At 41.1% G+C, this 21,223-nt stretch overlaps 1 protein-coding gene across 6 annotated transcripts in view; it reads left to right on the forward strand.

Annotated features, from left to right (window-relative positions):
• Positions 1–21,223, forward strand: part of LOC137323649 (RNA-binding motif, single-stranded-interacting protein 1-like) — a 506,296-nt gene that overhangs the window by 71,438 nt on the left and 413,635 nt on the right. For 5 of the 6 annotated variants that reach the window (XM_067987386.1, XM_067987390.1, XM_067987384.1 and 2 more), the window contains one exon: positions 6,057–6,122. The exons of the other annotated variant lie outside the window; for it this stretch is intronic. In XM_067987386.1, coding sequence (XP_067843487.1) covers positions 6,057–6,122 — 66 coding nt within the window. The remainder of the gene's footprint in view (positions 1–6,056; positions 6,123–21,223) is intronic. 6 annotated transcript variants of the gene reach the window in all.

Here is a 21,223-nt window from a genome sequence, read left to right on the forward strand (position 1 = left end):
ATGTTTCAATGAGATCACCTCTCATTCTTCTAAACTCTAGTGATTATAGGCCTAGTCGACCCAATTTCTCCTCATACGTCAGTCCTGCCATCCCAGAAATCAGTCTGGTGAACCTTCATTGCACTCCCTCCATGGCAAGGATATCCTTCCTCAGATAAGGAGACCAAAACTGCACACAATACTCCAGATGTGGTCTCACCAAGGCCCTATATAACTGCAGTAAGACATCCCTGCTCCTGTACTCAAATCCTCTCGCAATGAAGGCCAACATACCATTCGCCTTCCTAACTGTTTGCTGCATCCGAATGCTCGCTTTCAGCGACTGGTGTACAAGGACACCCAGGTCTCGTTGCACCTCCCCTTTTCCCAATCTATCACCATTCAGATAATCTGCCTTTCTGTTTTTACAACCAAAGTGGATAACCTCACATTTATCCATGTTATACTGCATCTGCCATGTTCTTGCCCACTCACCCAACTTGTCTAAATCACACTGGAGCCTCTTTGCATCCTCCTCACAGCTCATATTCCACCCCAGCTTCGTGTCGTCCGCAAACTTGGAAATGTTACATTTAGTTCCCTCATCCAAATCATTGATATATATTGTGACTAGCTGGGGCCCAAGCACTGATCCCTGTGGTACCCCATTAGTCACTGCCTGCCACCCGGAAAAAGACGTGTTTATTCCTACTCTCTGTTTCCTGTCAACCAATTCTCAATCCATGCCAGTATATTCCCCCAATCCCATGTGCTTTAATTTTGCACACTAACGTCTTGTGTGGGACCTTATCAAAAGCCTTCTGAAAATCCAAATACACCACATCCACTAGTTCTCCCCTATCCTACCAGTTACATCCTCAAAAAAAACTCCAGTAGATTTGTTAAGCATGATTTCCCTTTCATAAACCCATGCTGACTTTGTCCAATCCCGTTAATGCCCTCCAAGTGTTCTGTTATCACATCTTTTATAATAGACTCCAGCATTTTCCCCACTACTGATGTGAGGCTAACTGGTCTGTAATTCCCTGTTTTTTCTCTCCCTCCTTTTTTAAATAGTGGGGTTACATTTGCCACCCTCCAATCTGTAGGAACTGTTCGAGTCTAGAATTTTGGAAGATGATCACAATGCATCCACTATTTCCAGGGCCACTTCCTTTCGTACTCTGGGATGTAGATTACCAGGCTCTGGGGATTTGTCAGCCTTTAGCCTCATTAATTTCCCTAGCACTTTTTTTACTAATACTGATTTCCTTCAGTTCCTCCCTCTCACTAGACCCTTGGTTCCCTAACATTTCTAGGAGGTTATTTGTGTCCTCCTGTGTGAAGACAGAACCAAAGATTCTTGTAAAAGTCTGTGGTGGAACTCAACTGAAAAGTTTCCATTTCATTTAAGAATGCTATTAGGAAAATAATTTTGGCATAAATAATAACATTTAAAAAAAAATTATTGTTGGGATGTGGGTGTTACGGCAGAGCCGGCATTTACTGCTTATCCCTAGTTGTCCTGAGAGGTGGTGGTGGGCCTTTTTGAACTGCTGCAGTCGGTGTGGTGAAGGTGCTTCCACAATGCTGTTGGGTAGGGAGTTCCAGGGTTTGGATCCAGTGACAATGAAGGAACGGTGATATATGTCCAAGTCAGGATGATATGTAAATTGGAGGGGTACTTAGAGGTGATGGTTTTTCCATGTACCTGCTGCCCTTGTCATTCAAAAGTGATAGAGGTTTGGGAAATGCTGCCCTAGAAACTGTGGCAAGTTGCTGCAGTGCATCCTGTAGATAATACTGCAGCAGCGATACACTGGTGGTGGAAGGGGTAGATTTTAGACTAATGGATGAGGTGCTGATCAAGCAGATTGCTGTGTCAGCCCTGACTCAGCGGGTAGCATTCTCACTTCTGAGTCAGAAGGCTGTGGGTTCAAGTCTCACTCCAGAGGCTTGAGCACAAAATCTAGGCTGACACTCCACTGTCGTACTGAGGGAGTGCTGTACTGTCGGAGATGCAGTCTTTCGGATGAGACATTAAACCGAAGCCCTGTCTGCCCTCAGGTGGACATAAAAGATTCCTTGGCACCAAAATACAGTACCATGACAGTGGAATATAAATTTCATTTCCTTCAACTGATGATTTCAGCTGCACTGCTACTGTAAGTTTTCCACACTTGCCAAAGTTGAAAATTACCCCTGCTGTGTTTAACCTGGACTATCCCTTTAAGGCCACTGCTCAGGGACCCACTTTGCGGAAGTGCTCCAAATATGCATCTGGTGAGATTTTTAGATTGTTTTGTATCTGTAAAGAAATACAAGATGTTGAAGTGTGACAGACATATATTCATAAATATATTTATGAATGGGATGAATATATTTATGAATACTTCCATCCTAAAGATGTATATACTTTCCTGGCTGAGAAGCTACTACACGAAGTGAGTATAGTTTGATGCTACTGCAGACTTACAGCACAAAAGTGCCCATTACTTGCCATATAAAGATGCATATTGACAATCTGACTCAGAAGTCATGAGAATGGCTGATGCATCAAATGGAAAAACTCACACTAATAGTGGAGGATGCTCTTTTATGGTTGGTCTGAAATATTTTCTAAGAGTAAAGTGGAAGGAGCTTTATGCTGCAATTGTCTGTGTAGTACCTTACCAGGCAGCATTTGATGCTGACTCTTGGTGACAAAATTAGAAAATAGTTTCATTTCCCAGGCGCTCTTTCATTAATGAGGACAAAAAAAAATGGTATTTTAATTTTTCAGCAATGGCTCCAGTAACTATCAGTAGGTACTGCTAAGTCTTGTTACTGTGGTTAATGTTGAGAATGTTTGTGTTCTGCAAAAAAGGTTCTGGAGTAGCGAAGACTTAAGTCAGTAATATCTCTCATCCTAAATTCATCCCCTCCCTGTGCCTCCATTTTCTCTCCTCTCCATAAGGTGGTGATTCATGTTACGGTATGATAGCATTAGCGCGGTAGTCATTCAGTACCTTATCCAGATAGTCATCATGCTTGAGTCTACATTTGGTTACTCACTATTTTGCATTAAATGTCAGCTTGGCTCTGTGTTAACACTCTAACCTCTGAGTCGTAAGGTCATGGGTTGGAATTCAAAAGTGATGCTTCAGTTGTGCAGAGCCTCGGTCAGACTCTATCTGCAGTATTGCTTTCAGTTGCATAAACTTGGCTTGTATTCCCTTGAGTTTAGAAGGTTGACGGATGATCTAATTGAGTTGTTTAAAATGATAAAGGGATTTGATATGGTAGATACAGAGAAACTATTTCCTCTGGTGGGGGAATCCAGAATGAAAGGGCATAATCTTAAAATTAGAGCTAGGCCATTTAGGAGTGAAATCAGGAAGCACTTTTTTACACCGGGTAGTGGAAATAGAATCATACAGCTGGCCATTTGGCCCACCATGTCTGTGCCGGCTCTTTAACAGAGCTATCCAATTAATCCCACTTCTCTGCTCTTTGCCCATAACCTGGCAAATTTCTGCTTTTTAAGTATACATCTAATTCCATTTTGAAAGTTAACATTGAATCTGCTTCCAGTACCTTTTCAGGTCGTGCATTCCAGATCAGCATAACTCGCTGCATAAAAAAATTTCTCCTCATTTCCCCCACTAGATTTTTTGCCAATTATCTTAAATCTGTGTCCTCTGGTTACTGACCCTCCTGCCAGTGGAAACCATTTCTCCCCATCTATTTTATCAAAACCCCTCATAATTTTGAACACCTCTATTAAATCTCCCCTTAACCTTCTCTGCTGTAAGAAGAACAATCCCAGCTTCTCTAGTCTCTCCACATTACTGAAGTCCCTCATCCCTGGTACCATTCTGGTAAATCTCCTCTGCACCTTCTCCAAGGTTTTGACATTCTTCTGGAAGTGTGCTGCTGAGAATTGGATACAGTACTCTAGCTGAGGCCTAATGAATGATTTATAAAAGTTTACCATAACTTCCTTTCTTTTCTTTTGTACTCTATGCCTCTATTTATAAAGCCAAGGATCCCATATGCTTTTTTAACAGCCTTATCAACTTTGTGTGGCATTTTCAAGATTTGCAAATCTCAAACTCTTTCTCTTTGCCCCCCCCCCCCACCCCTTCCCAAAAGACTGTGGATGCAGAGTCAATTATTTTGAAGACTAAGATCGATACATTATTGTTTGGTAAAGGTATATCGGGATATGGAGGAGAGGTGAGTAAATGAAGATGATGTACAGATCAGCCATGATCTAATTGAATGACGGAACAGGCTCAAGGGACTGAATGGCCTCCTCCTGTTCCTATGTTCTTACTGGTTTAAGCACCTTGCAGGACGTAAGCATGTAATCCAGTACTTGGGGAAAGCCCCATTGTCAGAGGACGAAACATTAAACCAAGGCCTCATCTGCTTGTTCAAGTGGATGAAAAGATCCCATGGCACTATGCAACCAACAACAGGGGAATTCAACCAGTATCCCACCTGAAATTTATCCCTCAATCAGCACCACCAATACAGATTAACCAGTCATTGATCTCATTGCTATTCATAGGGTCTTGCTGTGTGCATATCGGCTGCTACATTTGCCTATAAAACAACAGTGACCACACTTAAATTGGGATTAATTGGCTATGAAGTCTTTTGCAATATCTTGAGGATGTGAAAGGTGCTATCTGCATGCAGGTCATTCCTTTTTCTTTACAATGCAAGTGTCGTCAAAGTGTATTAGATGAGTCCATCCTATCCTATCCTCACATAATGCCCACACATGCATACTTTATAGCAATTAGATGTGGGAACCCTGGTTCATTTTTATTTCTTTCTCTAGTCTAAGAAAAATCAGGTTAATTAAAGCACCTTTACCACTAACCTGGCTGAGACCAGTAAGTCAGCACAGATTAGGGTTGGACCCTTTGTCTCATGGCTACGCTTACAAGTGTTTTTGCTTAGTGAGTGTTGTCTTGTTTGTAACATAGATTTTATAAGGTACATTCTTTAATGTATACGCTGTGTTTAGAAATTATGTACAAAATTAAGTGAATGTACTGGCACAGTGAGATTCATTTGCAATGTCTGTGTCCTTATTATATGTCTAGATCTGGATATATAAAGGAAAAGAAAGAACTTGCAATTATGTAGCACTTTTCACAACCTAGGATGTCCCAAAGGGCTTTACAGCCAATGAAGTACTTTTGAAGATGTAGTCACTGTTGTAATGTATGAAACACGGCAGCCAATATACGGACAGCTCCCATAAACAGCAATGAAAAAATGTCCAGATAATCTGTTTTAGTGATGTTGGCTGAGGGATAAATAATGGCCAGGACACCAGGGGGAATTCCCCTGTTCCCTTCTTCGAATAGTGCCATGAGATTTTTTACGTCCAACTGAAAGGACGTAGGTTTAAGGTCTCATCTGAAGGACTGCACCTCCGACAGTGCAGCACTCCCTCAGTATTGCACTGGAGTGTCAGCCTAGATTTTATGCTCAAGACAATGGAGTGGGACTTGAATCTACAACATTCTGATTCAGAGGCGAGAGTGCGAGCAACTGAGGTACGGTTGCCTATCTGGGTATGTTGTGCACAATGATCCAATACAAGGATTAAAAATTCAACATCATCTACATACATTATTCCCGTTGTGAAGTTCCAAATGTCCCTGATTTCTGTGTGAGAATTTCGGACCCACATTTTTGTGTCACTCATTTATGGGGTGCTGCCATTAAACTCAAGAAGCATTTGGACATTTTGTGTTCTACGTTGGAAGTATGCCAGAAATCATAGCCCTTTTCAGCAAATATTCTCGAGCACCTGCAATGCTGGCTTTTTTTTTAACATAAATATAAAAATCACAGACTCTTAATAATTCAAAGTTGTTTTTTGTGCTGAAAAAATTTAATTATCCAGTAATTTGAATGAAACAACTTAGAATTACAGGAGTCAGCTGTATTTGAAACACGAGTTCTTGTGTATGAACACTTGTGACATCAGCAAACATTAAGTTTCTGCCAAACAACTAATTATTGAAAATTGGATTTCTGAAAAGTAACATTGAATGGTTTTTCTTTTCCAGCTAACATCTACACCAAAGATAGCAACAATGCAATATACCAGACGTATTAATCCTCATGCACAGCAGGTAAATTCAATATGCTTTTTTTAAACTGAAGTTTTTTTAAAGGCTGACAACACCCAAAAGAAGTAAATGATATGTGAAAATTAATGATAAATCCTCATTAATTCATGATAAATTTTGAGTATTTGCAGATTACACTGAATCATGTTTAATCCTGCTTCTGAAAAATGTTAACTAGAAGCTACTCAAGTGATGTTTAAAATTATTTATTTATAGTAAGGGGAGAAGGTTTTAATTTGTGGATAGAAGTTACATGTAGTTGGTAGAGTGCTTTTTCTTAATTACTCACAAAATAATTAAGTATTTATAAGATGAATTCAGTGGATGGGCACTGAATGCTTATTCTGTACTACAGACATAGTGGGGATGAAATTCGACTTTGGCGGTAGCACAAAACGGACGATAGTGAAGCAGAAGCAGTTTGCACCCCCAGGCGACTTTCTTTTCGTGTGGGGTGTAAATGGACTGCTGATTTGCTATCACCTATTTTGCACTACCACCAAAGTCGAATTTCGCCCCACAGTGATTTTTCATGTTTGTTCCTTTTATTAAAAAATGGATGTGAAAATTTGTTACTTTTCGAAAAAAAAAGTTTTCAGATAGATAGAATAAATATCAGTTATACCATCCACCATTGATTATTTGCTTATTAAGCTATTAAAGGTTACCCATTGCTGAACCTTTCACCAAGTATTTGGTTCTCCAATGGACCATTACAGGCTCCATCATTGTTAATACTCCCTCTTCCAACTAACCACATCATTGATTTGCTGTGCATGATCCACATTCTTTAACTCTTGATTGTAAGTGAAGAAAAAGATTCTTTCCCCCCCTCTTCCCCAGTTTGTTCAGCCACTTCATTCTCTTCCTTTGCCTCTTACTTTTCCCTTGCACCTGACCTTGTTCATAGAAGTTACAGCACAGAAACAGACCATTCAGCTCAACCAGTCTGTGTTGACGTTTACCCGCCATGAGACCAAATAGTTCTGATCACATTTACCCATATTATTTCAACCCTTTTCATCTGTAGTACCAGTCTTTACACAGGATTTTGCTATATGCAAATCCTATGAATTTTTGCCAGTGTTTTTTTGTAACTATTATCAACTGGAAGTAATGAGAAATCAGATAATGAAGAGCTCAAAAAAGGGCTCACACTAATCCTTCATTTAACATCTGAACAAGAAGGTACCAGTTTGGGAAAAAAAGGTCAACATCTGTTATCATTTATTCAAGATCTTTTAAAGAATATATGAAACTACTCAAAAACTGTGAACCTAAACCTTGAAATAACATGAGCATTTCAACAAATTTTCGAGTACAATCAGTACATCCAGTGCTCCATAGTGTTCTTTATAAAGGGGAAGGAAAGTCTAGGTGGGGAGTATATTTTATTCAAAACTATTCATAACTAAAATATACACACATACACTCTGTCCTTTTCTTCAAAAATAAGGATAACGTTTTTACCCCAATATAAACTTTTCAGGTGTTGTTGCCTGACGGGCAGGAGCTGCTTCTATGCCAGAGTGACTCCTTCAATTTTAATGGGGATTGTAATTTCAGACCAGCAAGAAGACCTTTTAATGGGAAGTCTCCTTGGCAATAACAAAAGCAACTCCTTTTTAAAAAAATCAAGGAATTTTTTTTCCTTGACTTTGAGAGAAAATATTACTCTCCTATAGATTTTCCTTCCCTTTTAAATTTAGTAATTTAATAATTTTTTTAATGAATTTTCATGAGTTCCATTACCACACCCACTTTGATCATCTTCCTTTCCCAAAATGCCATTCAGTTTATCTGATTTTCCATTTTAAATTGAAAATAAATTGAAGAAATAGTTTGGGTCATATAAATTAATGCAGCATTAATGTTTGCAAATGGAACAAAAATGTTTATTCTACTTTTCCATTTAGAGCTAGCAGCAGAAGGAGCAAACAAATGTGAATTTGGATGCTCAGCATAGATTATGGCATCACGTATCGGCATATTGATGTCAATATTGACAAAATAGCTAGAATTGTTAGGAATTGGGCCCTGCTTGACATTTCAAGATTGTCAAGCTTGTATGATGAATAATAAGTATGCAGTGAATATTTAAGATACTGCACAAATTGCTAATTACTTTGATCAAACAAATTATAAGAGACAGCAGCAGCATTGAGACTGCAAGAAAGAAACTTGAACACGATTTATGATCAGGAATATTTCTGCTTGCTTTTACTTTATCTCCTTCCTTTCTGCTCAAAATGAAGGGGCAAGGAGAAGGGAGTTCATATTGAGGTTTAATCTGCAATCTATAAAAACTTTCTTGTCATCTCAACAAAATCTTTGAGTCAGTAAATTTTGAACTGTAAGTGTCTTCTCAATAAACAGATTCCATTCAAAAATTCCAATATTTAACATTTTTGAAAAAAATCCTTTTTTTTAAGAGACAAAGCAGAAACCCATAATTTAAGAAGTGTACAAAGTTAATTTTAATTAAAATTTACTTCATCTTTCCCAGTGGGCATTATTGTATAAGGCAGATATATTTTTGAAGAAAATGTTATACATTTTTTTCAATTTTGCTCTTAAACATCAGGAAATGCAGCTGGAGGACAAGGTTCCATTGCTGAACTGCACTTGAGATATTTGAAAGGTCAAATGTACTTTACATGTATCTGGGATAAGAAAAGCCCATCAGGCCTGTATGTGTTCACTCCATTTTTTGCTGGACTTATTTACTTGTACTGACCCTTAATTTCACCCTCCCTCCTCCTCCCACCACCTCCTGGGAGAGACAAAAAAAAAGACAAGCTGCCATTTCAGGATTCCTCTGTCAAAATATCCTTTACAACCCCTCAAAGGCGATCAGGCAGTCCCCAGGAGGCCCCAAACCCTCTCTTTATTTCCTGGGATAATTCATTTTACCTTCCTTCTGCCATGATCATGTCGTTTTTCAAAAATACATCTAATGCTACCTTGAAGGACTGCATTACCTTTCAATATCCCATTTTTTATGTGTGTTGCCATCATCCTCATCCAGCTCCCTCTACTATTTAACTGTAGCTAAGTGTCTCTTAATTTCTGTAAACTCAGCCTTTTTAAATGCAGCATCAGCATATAATTATTGCTAAACTTGTAACCATCCCATATTTTAAATTTTATAATCTATGGTCTGAAACAGCAAAGTGCTCCCTCACCTCTTGGTCGTCTATCAACTGCGTATCATTACTGAACTCTAAATCCAAGCTATTATCCCCTCTAGTGCTTGTTCTCACATGCTGAATTAAGAAGCTGTCATTATTCCGTCAATAAATATCTCTTGGAGGGCCTTCCATCTCTTGTGCCTTCCCCTTGTTTGTCCCCTTATGTGGATAATTGAAATCTTGCATTACTATCACCTCCCTTCATTGGCTACATTAGTGATTTTATTACACAACTGCAGATTCCCTTCACTCTTTTGGTTTGGTCCAGAACACAGTCCTAGGAGTACAGTGGTATTTCTGATGGACTCCAGTTAGAGCTCGAAGGGTCGAATTTAACAATGCCCTCCGCCCCCCCCCCCCCCCCCCCCCACCCCGGATGTCTTTACCTCTGGGTTCAGGTGAGAGACGGTTTTAAAAATTAAAATGATTTCCTTCATGACTTCTGGGTACACTGCCCGACTTGGGGCCCCTCACACTCTGCCCCGAGTTAAAATCAACCCCTGAGTGTTTTCACGCTATTGTCTTGCTCCATGACTTTTATTTCTTTGATAACAAGGATGACCACTCCACCCCCATGCCTACCCTATCCTTTCTGAATAATGTATATTCAGACCCATTCTCAAAACTAAGACACATTTCTTTTGGGGCTATCAGCTCTGGGTCTTCAGTAACAACATATAACTGTAGTTCTACCAATTTAATCCTAATGCTAATTGCATTTATGTAGAAGCACTTGAGATCTTTTGACAATATAGTGCAATTTAGCCTTCTGATATCATCCATTTTTGATGAGTCCAACTTTACATGTCAAAAGTGGCACCATTTGTGGTTGGGCTCCCACTTTTATTGTGTAGAATGTGAAATTTGTCCCTATCCTGCTTGTAACCACTGGCACTAAAAGGGACAAATCAGATTGCAGATCACTAAGATTTTGGGCTCTTGTCCTTCCCCAAGTCCTATTAGTGGTTTCAACTCTGTTCAAAAGCTAGGCAAATTTGTGGTATGGACTTGTCACTTCTGCTGGTGTTGAAACTGCTGCGAGTTACTGTTGGCAATAATATTGTGGACATTAAACTGTTTAAAAGAAAACCTGTCATTTCTTTAAAACGAAACATATTCATTACTTTATGGCCCTTGAAATTTCAGTTACATTTAATAAGAATCATGTTTTGCAGTAAGATTGGTTTTCCAGGTAAGAAATCCAGCAGCATTACTGTTCTAATTATTGCTTCTTCGTACAATACTTATCATCTTGTTGACTGATAAGTGATAATTAGATTGACTGAGAGTTTGTGAAATGTTAATGTGTACTTGCTATTGTACAGTTCACTTTCTTCTGTTCGTAAAGATCACAACTAAAATGTATTTAAATTAGACAATGTTTAATAAATGACAAAAGTTGAGTGAGCTATGAGTTCTTAATGATGAGGTAAATAGACTGAATTTGAATATGTAAAATGCAGTTACATAATTAAACCCCTGCATTCATAAGTGATTTTTATTTTTAAAAAAAGTGGAGTTGCTGTTAAGTCTTTACAGGATTATATGCTATCAATCTACAAATCAACGTGTAATTTCTTGAACCAAAGATTGAAGTCACAAGTCCCCCTAGAGTGAATATTGATGAGGCCAAGTCCTGGCACTTTACTTTCTAGCGGAATAGGGTTGTTCCGCTGGAAGAGGTTACAGAGATAGGAGGGGCAAGGTCATGGATGGGATTTAAACAGAGGGATGAGAATTTTAAATTTGAGGCATTGGGGTCTGGGGATCAATGTAGGTCACCAAGGAAAAGAGTGATGGGTGAGTAGGACTTAGTGCAGGATGAGATAAGGGCAACATAGTTTTGGATTAGCTGAAATTTATGGAGGGTGGAGGATGAGAGGCTGGTTGTGAGACCATTGGAGAAGTTGTGTCTGGAGCTGATAACGGCATAGATAAGGGTTTTAGCAGAAGATGGGCTGATGGAGGGGTGGAGCTGGAATTGGACCTTGTTTGTGATGGAGCGGATATAAGATTGGAAGCTCAGCTTGGCATGCTGAGGTTGTGAATAATCTGAGTCAGCCTGTGACAGTGGCCAGCAAATGGGAGTTTGTGGCGCGGGTTGAAGATTATGACTTCAGCTGGAAGAAATTGTTTTTAATTCTAGGCTGGCTGTTGGACTAGCAATCTGGCAGCACAGAGACATTGGTCCCAATATTTACAGGGATGCAGTAGGGGGATGGAGTGGCGGGTGTAACGGCCGGGAAACCCTGTTTCCTGGTGGTTCTGCCAAGTTTAATGGCAGTACCTCATTTAAATTTTTTGACTCTGTTTGCGGCCGGCAGCTAACTAGATTGCGAGGCTCGCGATCTTATCGGGCCGTGGAAGATATCGCGGGTGGGGGCTGTAAGATTATAAATTCCAATTTTTATGTGACGATCTCATGTCTGGAATTTGACACGCTCACATTTTATAAAAAACAGAATTTAATAGGTCAATTAACTGCAATAACTCCAATTTTAATTCAGCAATATCAGAATTAAACATAAGACAAAACAAACATTACACAAAAGAGGGAAACACATAACAAGCAGTAAGAAGAGGGTGTAGCTCACAACACGAACAGAAAGCATTCACAATGAGGACAGGCTTTTTAAAGACTCTGCAAAAGCCTCAAACTTTTTAAAGAGAGTACATTGAAAACAAAAGAACACATTCTGTAGCTTATTATCTCTCCCTTTTTAAATCATTTATCCTTCATCTTTGCACTCTATTTTCAATCTCCAATTTTTCCTACTTAATTTTAAACTGATTTAAAATCTCATGTGGGAAAGCACTTTCATCAGGCTTGTTTTTACCCCCATGTTTAAAAGCTTTCTCCTTCTCTGTTGCTGGAAGGAAGCGGTATAGTAACATAATACCAACTTCTCTGGCCAGAGCCTGCACAGATTCAGGCTTTAATGGGTCAGATTGTACGATGGTGGTCTTTCTCCCATCTTTCTTTCCTGTAGTGCTCGAAAAGGTTGAGATCACATTTAGGGGCATCGGCTTCCCGTCATTGAACACCCGATCAGTGTCTGGGTGATGATAGGGCGTCGGTGGTCTCTCCCAGCCGAGAGCACCTCCTGTCATCCCCTACCCTCTGGTTATGGCTGAAACGACGGCTTTCTGGTGTCCCATTCTGCCCTCCAGCTCGGCTATCCTGAGGTGACATGTGGAATGGTTGGCCTTTCTTCCTGGCTTAGCTATTTCTTATTGCAGAGCCCCTCGTGCATCTTCCAATTCCTGGGTCAAACCCCCAATTACTCCCTCCGTTTCCTGAATTCTCTCTTTCATCTCCTATGACCCGACTGCTAGCGCAGCGTACACAAACCCCTGAGTCTGTTGCTGCTGCGCTATGCTTGTGGGGTCCTGTGTCCTATTCCGCTGCAGTTCTAGGTCCCGTTTTATTTCAGTGATCCCTTTCCCCATCTGTGTCTTTTCTCTGTCCAGCTCGAGGGCCTGCTGTTTGACCTGGCTCAGTTCTTTTTCCAGATCGGATCTTAACTGCTCGCTTCTCTTCGCACAGAAAAGGGCGGCATGGCTGAGTAGGCGACAGCCTCTTTTAAGCTTGATGGTACCCTCATCCACCTGTTTCTGGATGAAGGCCATCATGGCAGCGAGGCTGTCCCCGATATCACTTATAACTGTCTTAATTGTTTCAGTACTGTTTGATTTTTCCCATTCTGCCCATTGGACCGACTCCACATTTTTTGCGTGACTAGCCATCCTCTTAGACACAGATACCACTGGCAAATGCACTCCCTTTCGGTTCTCCCTCCTAAACCGACGTACCGTACAAATAGGTCAGTCCTAGGACCTTATGTGAAATCCAATGAGCACCAGTTTAGCCACGTCCCGGCGGAGTCGCCAATTCTGCAGGGATTTTTAGTCCCTGTTGCCGGTAATTGACGTAACTCCAATTTGGTAAAAAGGTGCTTTATTGAAATTCACAAAAGGGCCAACACACGCAGTGTTGGGGCAGTGGTTTACAGCACAGAGCAAGAGATCATATCACCCGGTCTGCACTGGGTAGAGTTGTGTCCACCTCAGGAGTCTTGAAGAAAACGCTTTCCACCCCTACTGGGGTACCTTCGTCGATTGGTTATCTCGCACGTCTTCTGCCCCGCTTGGGTTGACCTTTTGGACTCCTTGTCCTCAGTTCTGCTCCGCCTGGCGCCACTTCTGGTTACGTTACTCCTGCCTAAGCCTCTACAACCTTACGCTGGTGTGGGGTGCTCCTTTTATGCCACTTTTGGGGGTGGTGTCAGGGGCTATTACTGATACAGGTGTTTGACGTCATGGGGATCTTGCCAAAAGGTGGGGTGGCCAATTGGGTGTCGGGTGTCGGGCATCTTTCGGGACAAAGGAAAATGAGTTGGCCTACTCTTCATCTCTTTCTTTGATGGACAGAAGGTGATGGAGTTGCCACCCCCCCCTGCCAATGCCATTCCCCTTGGATTGACCAATTACCAGTTAGCACCATTCCCATGGGACTGGCCCCTCATTTCATCCTGTAGTGTTCCTCTCAGGACCACCTTTGGGAACTTCTAGGTCTATTATCTGATGCTCCTATCTGGGTTTCAGGCTTGAAACTCTAAGGGGGTGATTTTAAACCCCAAGAACGGTGGGTTGGGGGCGGGTGGGAGTTGAAAATAGTTGTTTCTTGGGTCATGACCACAACCTGGCTTTATTTCCAGGTTTAACATTGGCATGTAAAAGTACAGGCCTCCCACTGGGAATGCAAAATCTGAAAATTTTGCAGTTGCAACCCAAAAAACAACTATTTTCAACTCCCACCCACCCGTTCTTGGGGTTTGAAATCACCCCCTAAGACTCTCTTGTCTCATATGGACAGTTGTCTCACGAGCACATCTGCGTAGCTAGGGTTACAGTGTATGTACTGTGCTAGCAACTTTCATACTTTTATTAGTTTTGATAAAGGATTTTGAAGGGTTTTTGCAAAGCTTGATGGATTCTAAGTAGTGTTGTTAATTACTATATATTTGCTTATTTAGTACGAAACCGAGAAATGTGTTCATATAAGGATAGCAAAAGGTACATGTCCCAAATACATGTGGTACAATGAGTCAAGATACACGTATGATTACAGCAATACATTGGTTAACAATTATCAGATATATGATTAATACAAAAGGTGAACTGCCCAAATTACATGTTTGATATAGATTTCACAGGTGACGGTATTACCTTACATTCCCCACCTTGAGGGGAAGGCGTTCTCTCCGACCCCTCACTTGAGTTCCCTCATAAACTGAGTTGTTTGCAAATGCTCAGTACGACGCCTTAATTTGGTAATTATTTGTTTAACAAGACGAGTAAACATATATCTGATCGATAATTATTAGAAACTGCAACACTACAAGGGGGTGTGAGGCAATACGTACCCAAGGGTGGACTGATATATCTGACCATATTTCCCACCAATGGGATTCCTCCCCGTATATCAGTGCATTGTCCTGTTGGAGTAGGTAGCAGTGTTTTAGGGAGGTATTCAGTCATGTCATTAAGTCTTTGAAGTTCTTTGTCATTGGGAGAATGTCACATCTGAAACTGGTTCCGTAGGTGTGTAGCTGGGTTCTAAGGGAGTTCCTTACAGTTACTCCGATTTGTGTGTGGTCTTCAATATTGAGCAGGATATGCTGACCAATGGTGGTAGGTAGGTATGTGCAAGCAAAGAACTGGACAGGAGCCTGTCTGGTTCCCTTTGCCTACTCCGTCTCCCTCCACCCTTGGTTTACAGTCCTGTTATTTTAATTCCCCCGAGTTCTCTAGTGTGGATGATGGTCCCAATGCTCCAAACAGGAGGCATCACCATAACCACTTCATGATGGGTTAGTATTGGCTCCTTTTCATGTTATTTCACCTACAAAGGGCTAGGGTTGTATTTGTGGTTACATATTGTGATTACATTTTGTGATCATATATACCTTGTGTACAGTATGAACAAAATCAACATAAGTACTATTCGGCTGTTGGTGCATCACTTCTGCCCGTCTGGTTTTATTTTCTAGTCATAAACTACCCCACCTCCCATGCTGACTCTGTGTCAAAGAACTTTAGATGGCATTTACACACCTAGAGGCGGCTGTTTTTCCTCACACTGAGACAGGATCTCGTCACCACTCAGTACCGCCCTCTTGCTAAGTACTTAGATGCCACGCAAGTTAGCATAATTGACGAGGTTTAGATTAAACCATATCCTTACATCTCCAGAGAGAGAGAGAGAGAGAGATAGAGAGAGATAGAAGCCCCGGCGCGCCCTCGGCTAATAGCCAGCGTGTGGAAATGTGCGAAGGAGTACGTCGCCCAAGGGCATTGCGGACGGAAAGGCACCGAACCCTGAATGTTGGAAATCCAAATTACTATGTCCCTCTTTACTGCAATTGCAGTCCCTCGGCTTGGTACCAGTGTTTCCTGATTGTTTCATTAATTAGTCAGGTTCCCCATGGAGCATGTGTCACTGCCTTGCTTAAACGGTTTTCGCACTCTCCTGAGCCACATTAACTATTTCATGTCATGCTGTTGTCAAGTAACTTAGCATGTCTGAGGCCCGTTCTTCAGTGCACCTTCACATATTTCTGCATACTAGTTGCCTCACACGCAACATAACACATTTGCACACATAGCAGTATCCCAAAATCATGCCAAACATGACATTAAATACAAGCCATTCCTGCGCTTTCAGGCTATCTTATCAACAGATCTGGGGGTGTCTGAGGGTCTTAGCTTATCTCCCCCTGCATGGTCCCGGTGTCTCAAGTAGTGGCCAGGCTATCAAATGTAGTTTTTTCATTGTTTAGTATAGGCAAGGACACAACATCTAAGAGAAAACTGTCAATTTACTATTCTCATCTACACTTTCCTGACTTTCACTAGATTGTACATTTGTACCAGATTGTTATCTTTATTAAATCTTGCCCAGGTCAATGACTTTAGAGAAATTCCCATTTGGTGGTGTAATTTCTATTTTTCTATACTTCAATTCTCCATCACCCCCTCTCATCCAATTTTACCAGTCCCATTATATTACCAATCATGAGCCCTGGAGGAACTTTACTGTCCAATACAATATTTACAGTTGAGTAAATGTCCCAAGACAATTCATTTGTTTATTTTACTTCAATTCTTCTTGAACAGCTTTTCATTTCCCAAAATATCCCGCTACATTGTGCCTGAGTCCCTTCCCTCATTTCACAATTATCCCAATTCGAGAGCAGTATTGTTGGACTGACAGGACTTGTCAATGTACAATTTTATTTCCTCCCGAAAATAATTATTTCTTGATGCACAGCATTGGATAGGAACCATTTAAACTGGACTTCTTTTATTTTAAAATATAATTTGATTATCCCCATAAATTACAGGTAAATTTTCCCACTTCGAATGCTTGAATAGCAACTCATATAAATTTTTCTTACCAATTCCAATTTCAGAAACAAATTATGTCCAGGCTTTGTGATTTTTATAGTAGAGACAGAAGTGCTTGTAATTACTTTTGGATATAACTCCCATATCTCCCCACCTCGAACACTCTGTCTTGGAAGACAATAAATGGGTTAAAACAAAACAAATCAAAATGTTTTCAAAAGAAGAAAAGCAACTTTGATCAAGGCTGATGATTGCTTTTCCTTCTCTTTTTGTAATTTTGAATTATCGAAATAACATCACCACGCTGTGACATTTGACATCTGCCAATGTATGCAGATAAGGTCTTAAATTTTTAACACCACTGGATCGTTTCCTGCGCCAAATTTCCCCAGGAAAGGTTGCACCGTAACTTTGTAAAGCTATTTTATGTCAAAGAGCTACTCTTGGTAATCCTGCACTATCAACACTCGTGCGGTCCTGAAAACCGTGGTCACCTGTTTTAAAAGAAACACAGAAAATCCATTGTGGCTGTTGAGAACCCAAGGGGTTAATTTGTCAAATCATCATTTTTTTTGTTCCAAAGGAATAATCCCTTTACCCGAAACAAATCCAGAAAACAAAACAGGAGAGACTGCCTAGCCTCGCGCTCGCTGGAGCTCGTAGCCTGTCTGAAATAAACCCGTTCTCATCCACACAGATGTACGTAGGACTGCTGATTTTGGAATTTCCAACTCCAAGTCCTTTTCTTTATGTCAAAGAGCTACTCTTGGTAATCCTGCACTGTCAACAAAGTGTTTTCAAGATGTAACCATATTAAGAAAAATGTTTTGTGTTTTTTTGATTTAATTTATTCCCTCATGTGAGGAGGGTTCAGAATGTTTGTACTCCCACTCCCACTCCCATGTTATTGAAGGCTCAAAGCCTGGGAATGTCTTTGTGGAGGCAGTTTCATCCTCTTCAACTTGCACATTGTCATTGACCATAAGCCATAAAAGGATTATAGGGATGATGGCATGTACCGTTTTGGTATCCTGCCCCTGCCACTTCTTTATTTGGTTAATATGTACTCACCTATTCTTTTTATCAGTCTGAATTTCGGACCCATTATTGTCTATTATGGAGAAGGTCCTTCAAATTTCTTCGCCTACTTTCCTGTGACATTGTTCAGTTTCACTATCACCTTATCCCCCCACTTCGAGACCCTTTACGTAAGGACCAAACTTGTGCCGGCACTATCATTGTGACCGATTGATAGGGCAGAACTTGGGTAAACCTGTCCATGGTCACACTCTCATGTTGGTGTCTTGAGAGGGCACCACCTAGCCTGATTTAATCATAGGGTCCTCGCCATGCATCCCTGAAGAAAAGGGGTGTCTCCCTTTGAACTTCACAAAATTCATAGTTTTTTTCATGAGATAATAAAAGTGCTCATACGGTAATTGCTCTTTCCACTTGCAGAAAGCTGTGACTCCAAAGGTGTCAGACCAACTTCTTAAAAAAAAACATACTGGTACAGTCCAAATACTTAACTTCAGCAATATAGAAGTACGGGTTAGTTACTACTTGCTTGTCAAAACCTTAAGGGGTGGGCGAGGAATCAATCACAATAGCACAAAGTGCTACAAAGAAGTTCAAATTAATTTATAACCAGAGACCATCCTGCAACTGTAACTTGTAATTCTTAAAAGCTTCACCTTATCTTTTCTTTTACAATTAAATCTCATTTTGTCAATTATTTTAAACAAATGCAAAGGTTGCTGCTTGGTGAATTGAAAACAGATGTCGGTGTCCTTGGAAGATGTTAATTTTTTTTGCAGAAACAAACGGATGGAACCAGATATCAGATGTACACAGCATTCTCAGCATACATTATCGTAGCTTTCACGTAAATTCTTAAAAAAAACACATTTGTGTCGGGAGATAGCATTTTCCTTTGGTCATTTTAGTTTTTAGTTAGACCAACTTTTCCAGATTGTTGCGATCGACTTTTTGCTGAGGTCTCCCTGAGTTCCTAATTGTTTCTTAAGTTTTATAATTCACTGTTCTTGCCATAACACAACTATAGCTTTCCAATTCATTTTTCTCCACATACTTTTTGTAGGTATGATCGTAACCAACTCTGCTAGCTGTTCTAGGTTTCCTGCTTTTCCTATCAAGGAGATACGAGATAGTTGTTTGACACTGAGTCAGCACTGGAGGTGGGATAATTTATGACTAGAAGATAAAACCAGAGAGGCATATGTGATGCACCAACAGTGGAATAGTACTTATGTTAATTTTGTTTATAATGTACTCAATGTATATATGATCGCAAAATGTAATCACAACATCTAACCATAAATACTACGATAGCGCTTTGCAGGAGAAAAAACGTGAAAAGGAGCCAATATGAACCCATCATGCGGTGGTTATGGTGGTGTCTCCTGTTTGGACATGAGGAACATCATCTACACTAGGGAACTCGGGGGAATTAAAATAACAGGACTGTAATCCAAGGATGGAGGGAGACGGAGTAGGTGAAGGGCACTAGACAGGCTCCTGTCCAGTTCCTTGCTTGCATATACCTACCTACCACCATTGGTCAGCACGTCCTGCTCAATATTGAAGACCACACACAAATCGAAGTAACTGTAAGGGACTCACTTAGAACCCAGCTACACACCTACGTAACCAGTTTCGGATATGACATTCCCCCAATAACGGAGGACTTCAAAGACTTAATGACACGACTGAATACATCCCTAAAACACTTCTAACTACTCCAACAGGTCAATGCACTGACATACGAGGACATTGGGGACCTTGAGGAGGAATCCCATTGGTGGGAAATATGGTCAGATATATCAGTCCACCCTTGGGTACGTATTGCCTCACACCTCCTTGTAGTATTTCAGTTTCTAATAAGTATTGAGCTGATATATGATACTCGCCTTGTTAAATGAATAATTACCAAATTAAGGCGTCGTACTGAGCATTTGCAAACAACTCAGTTTATGAGGGAACTCAAGTGAGGGGTCGGAGAGGACTCCTCCCCCTCGAGGTGGGGAATGTGAGATAATACTATCACCTGTGAAATCTGTAGTTTGGACAGTTCACCTTTTGTATTAATCAAACATATATCTGATAATTGTTAACCAAACATATATCTGATAATTGTTAACCAATGTATTGCTGTAATCATGCGTGTATCTTGACTCATTGTACCACATGTATTTGGGACATGTACCTTTTGCTATCCTTATATGAACACATTTCTCTGTTTCGTACTAACAACACTGCTTAGAATCCATCAAGCTTTGCAAAAACCCTTCAAAATCCTTTATTTAAAAACTAATAAAAGTATGAAAGTTGCTAGCACAGTACATACACTGTAACCATAGCTACGCAGCTGTGCTCACGAGATAACTTTCAAGCCTGAGACCCAGACAGGAGTATTAGATAACAGACCTAGAAGTTGCTAAAGGTGGCCTTGGGAGGAACACTGCAGGATGAAATAAGGGGCCAGTCCCGTGGGAATGGTGCTAACCGGTAATTGGTCCATCCAAGTAGTATGGCATTGGTGGGGGGGTTACTCCATCACCCTCTGTCCATCAAAGAAAGAGATTAAAAAGTAGGCGGACTCATTTTCCTTTGTCTTGAAAGATGCTCGACACCCAGTTGGCCACCCTACCTTTTGGCAAGATTCCTATAGGGTCAAACACCTGTGTCATTGACACTACCCCCAAAAGGGGCATAAAAGGAGCACCCCTCACTGGCATAAGGTTGTAGAGACTTAGCAGGAGTAACGTAACTAGAAGTGGCTCCAGGCGGAGCAGGTCTGAGGACAAGGAGTCCAAGAGGTCACCCCAGGCGGGGCAGAAGACGTGAGAGATAACCAATCGACGAAGATACCCCAGTAGGGGTGGAAAGCGTTTTCTTCAAGACTCCTGAGGTGGACACAATTCTACCCAGTGCAGACCGGGTGATATGATCTCTTGCTCTGTGCTGCAAACCACTGCACCAGCACTGCGTGTGTTGGTCCTTTTGTGAATTTCAATAAAGCACCTTTTTACCAAATTGGAATGACGTCAATTACTGGCAACAGGGAATAAAAATCCCTACAGGGCAGAGAAGATCGCGGGCCGTGGAAGACATTGGGTGGTGGGACCAGATATGATCATGAGCCGTGGAAGACATCAAGGTGAGGGGAGAGCTTGAGAAGATCACGGCCCATGGAAGATATCCGGGTGGGGGGTGGACCCGGAGAAGATCGCGGGCCAGGAAGATATCTGGGTGGGTGGGGCCCGAAGAAGATTGCTGGCTGTGAGTAGATACGGGGGGGGGGGGGGGTGGTGGGGGTATGGGGGGGAGGGAGGCAGAAGAAGAGGGAAGGGAAGCAAGTTAGCTTGAGGGGCCAGAGAGAAGAACTCCTGCTCCTTCTGGCCCACAAGCAGTGCTGGATCCGGCCATTCTTGCCTCTTTTCAGCTGCTGGGTTTCCCAAACCCTGGCCTGCAGCTGTTAAA

Source organism: Heptranchias perlo, chromosome 7 (genome assembly GCF_035084215.1).
Source record: "Heptranchias perlo isolate sHepPer1 chromosome 7, sHepPer1.hap1, whole genome shotgun sequence".
NCBI lineage: Eukaryota > Metazoa > Chordata > Chondrichthyes > Hexanchiformes > Hexanchidae > Heptranchias > Heptranchias perlo.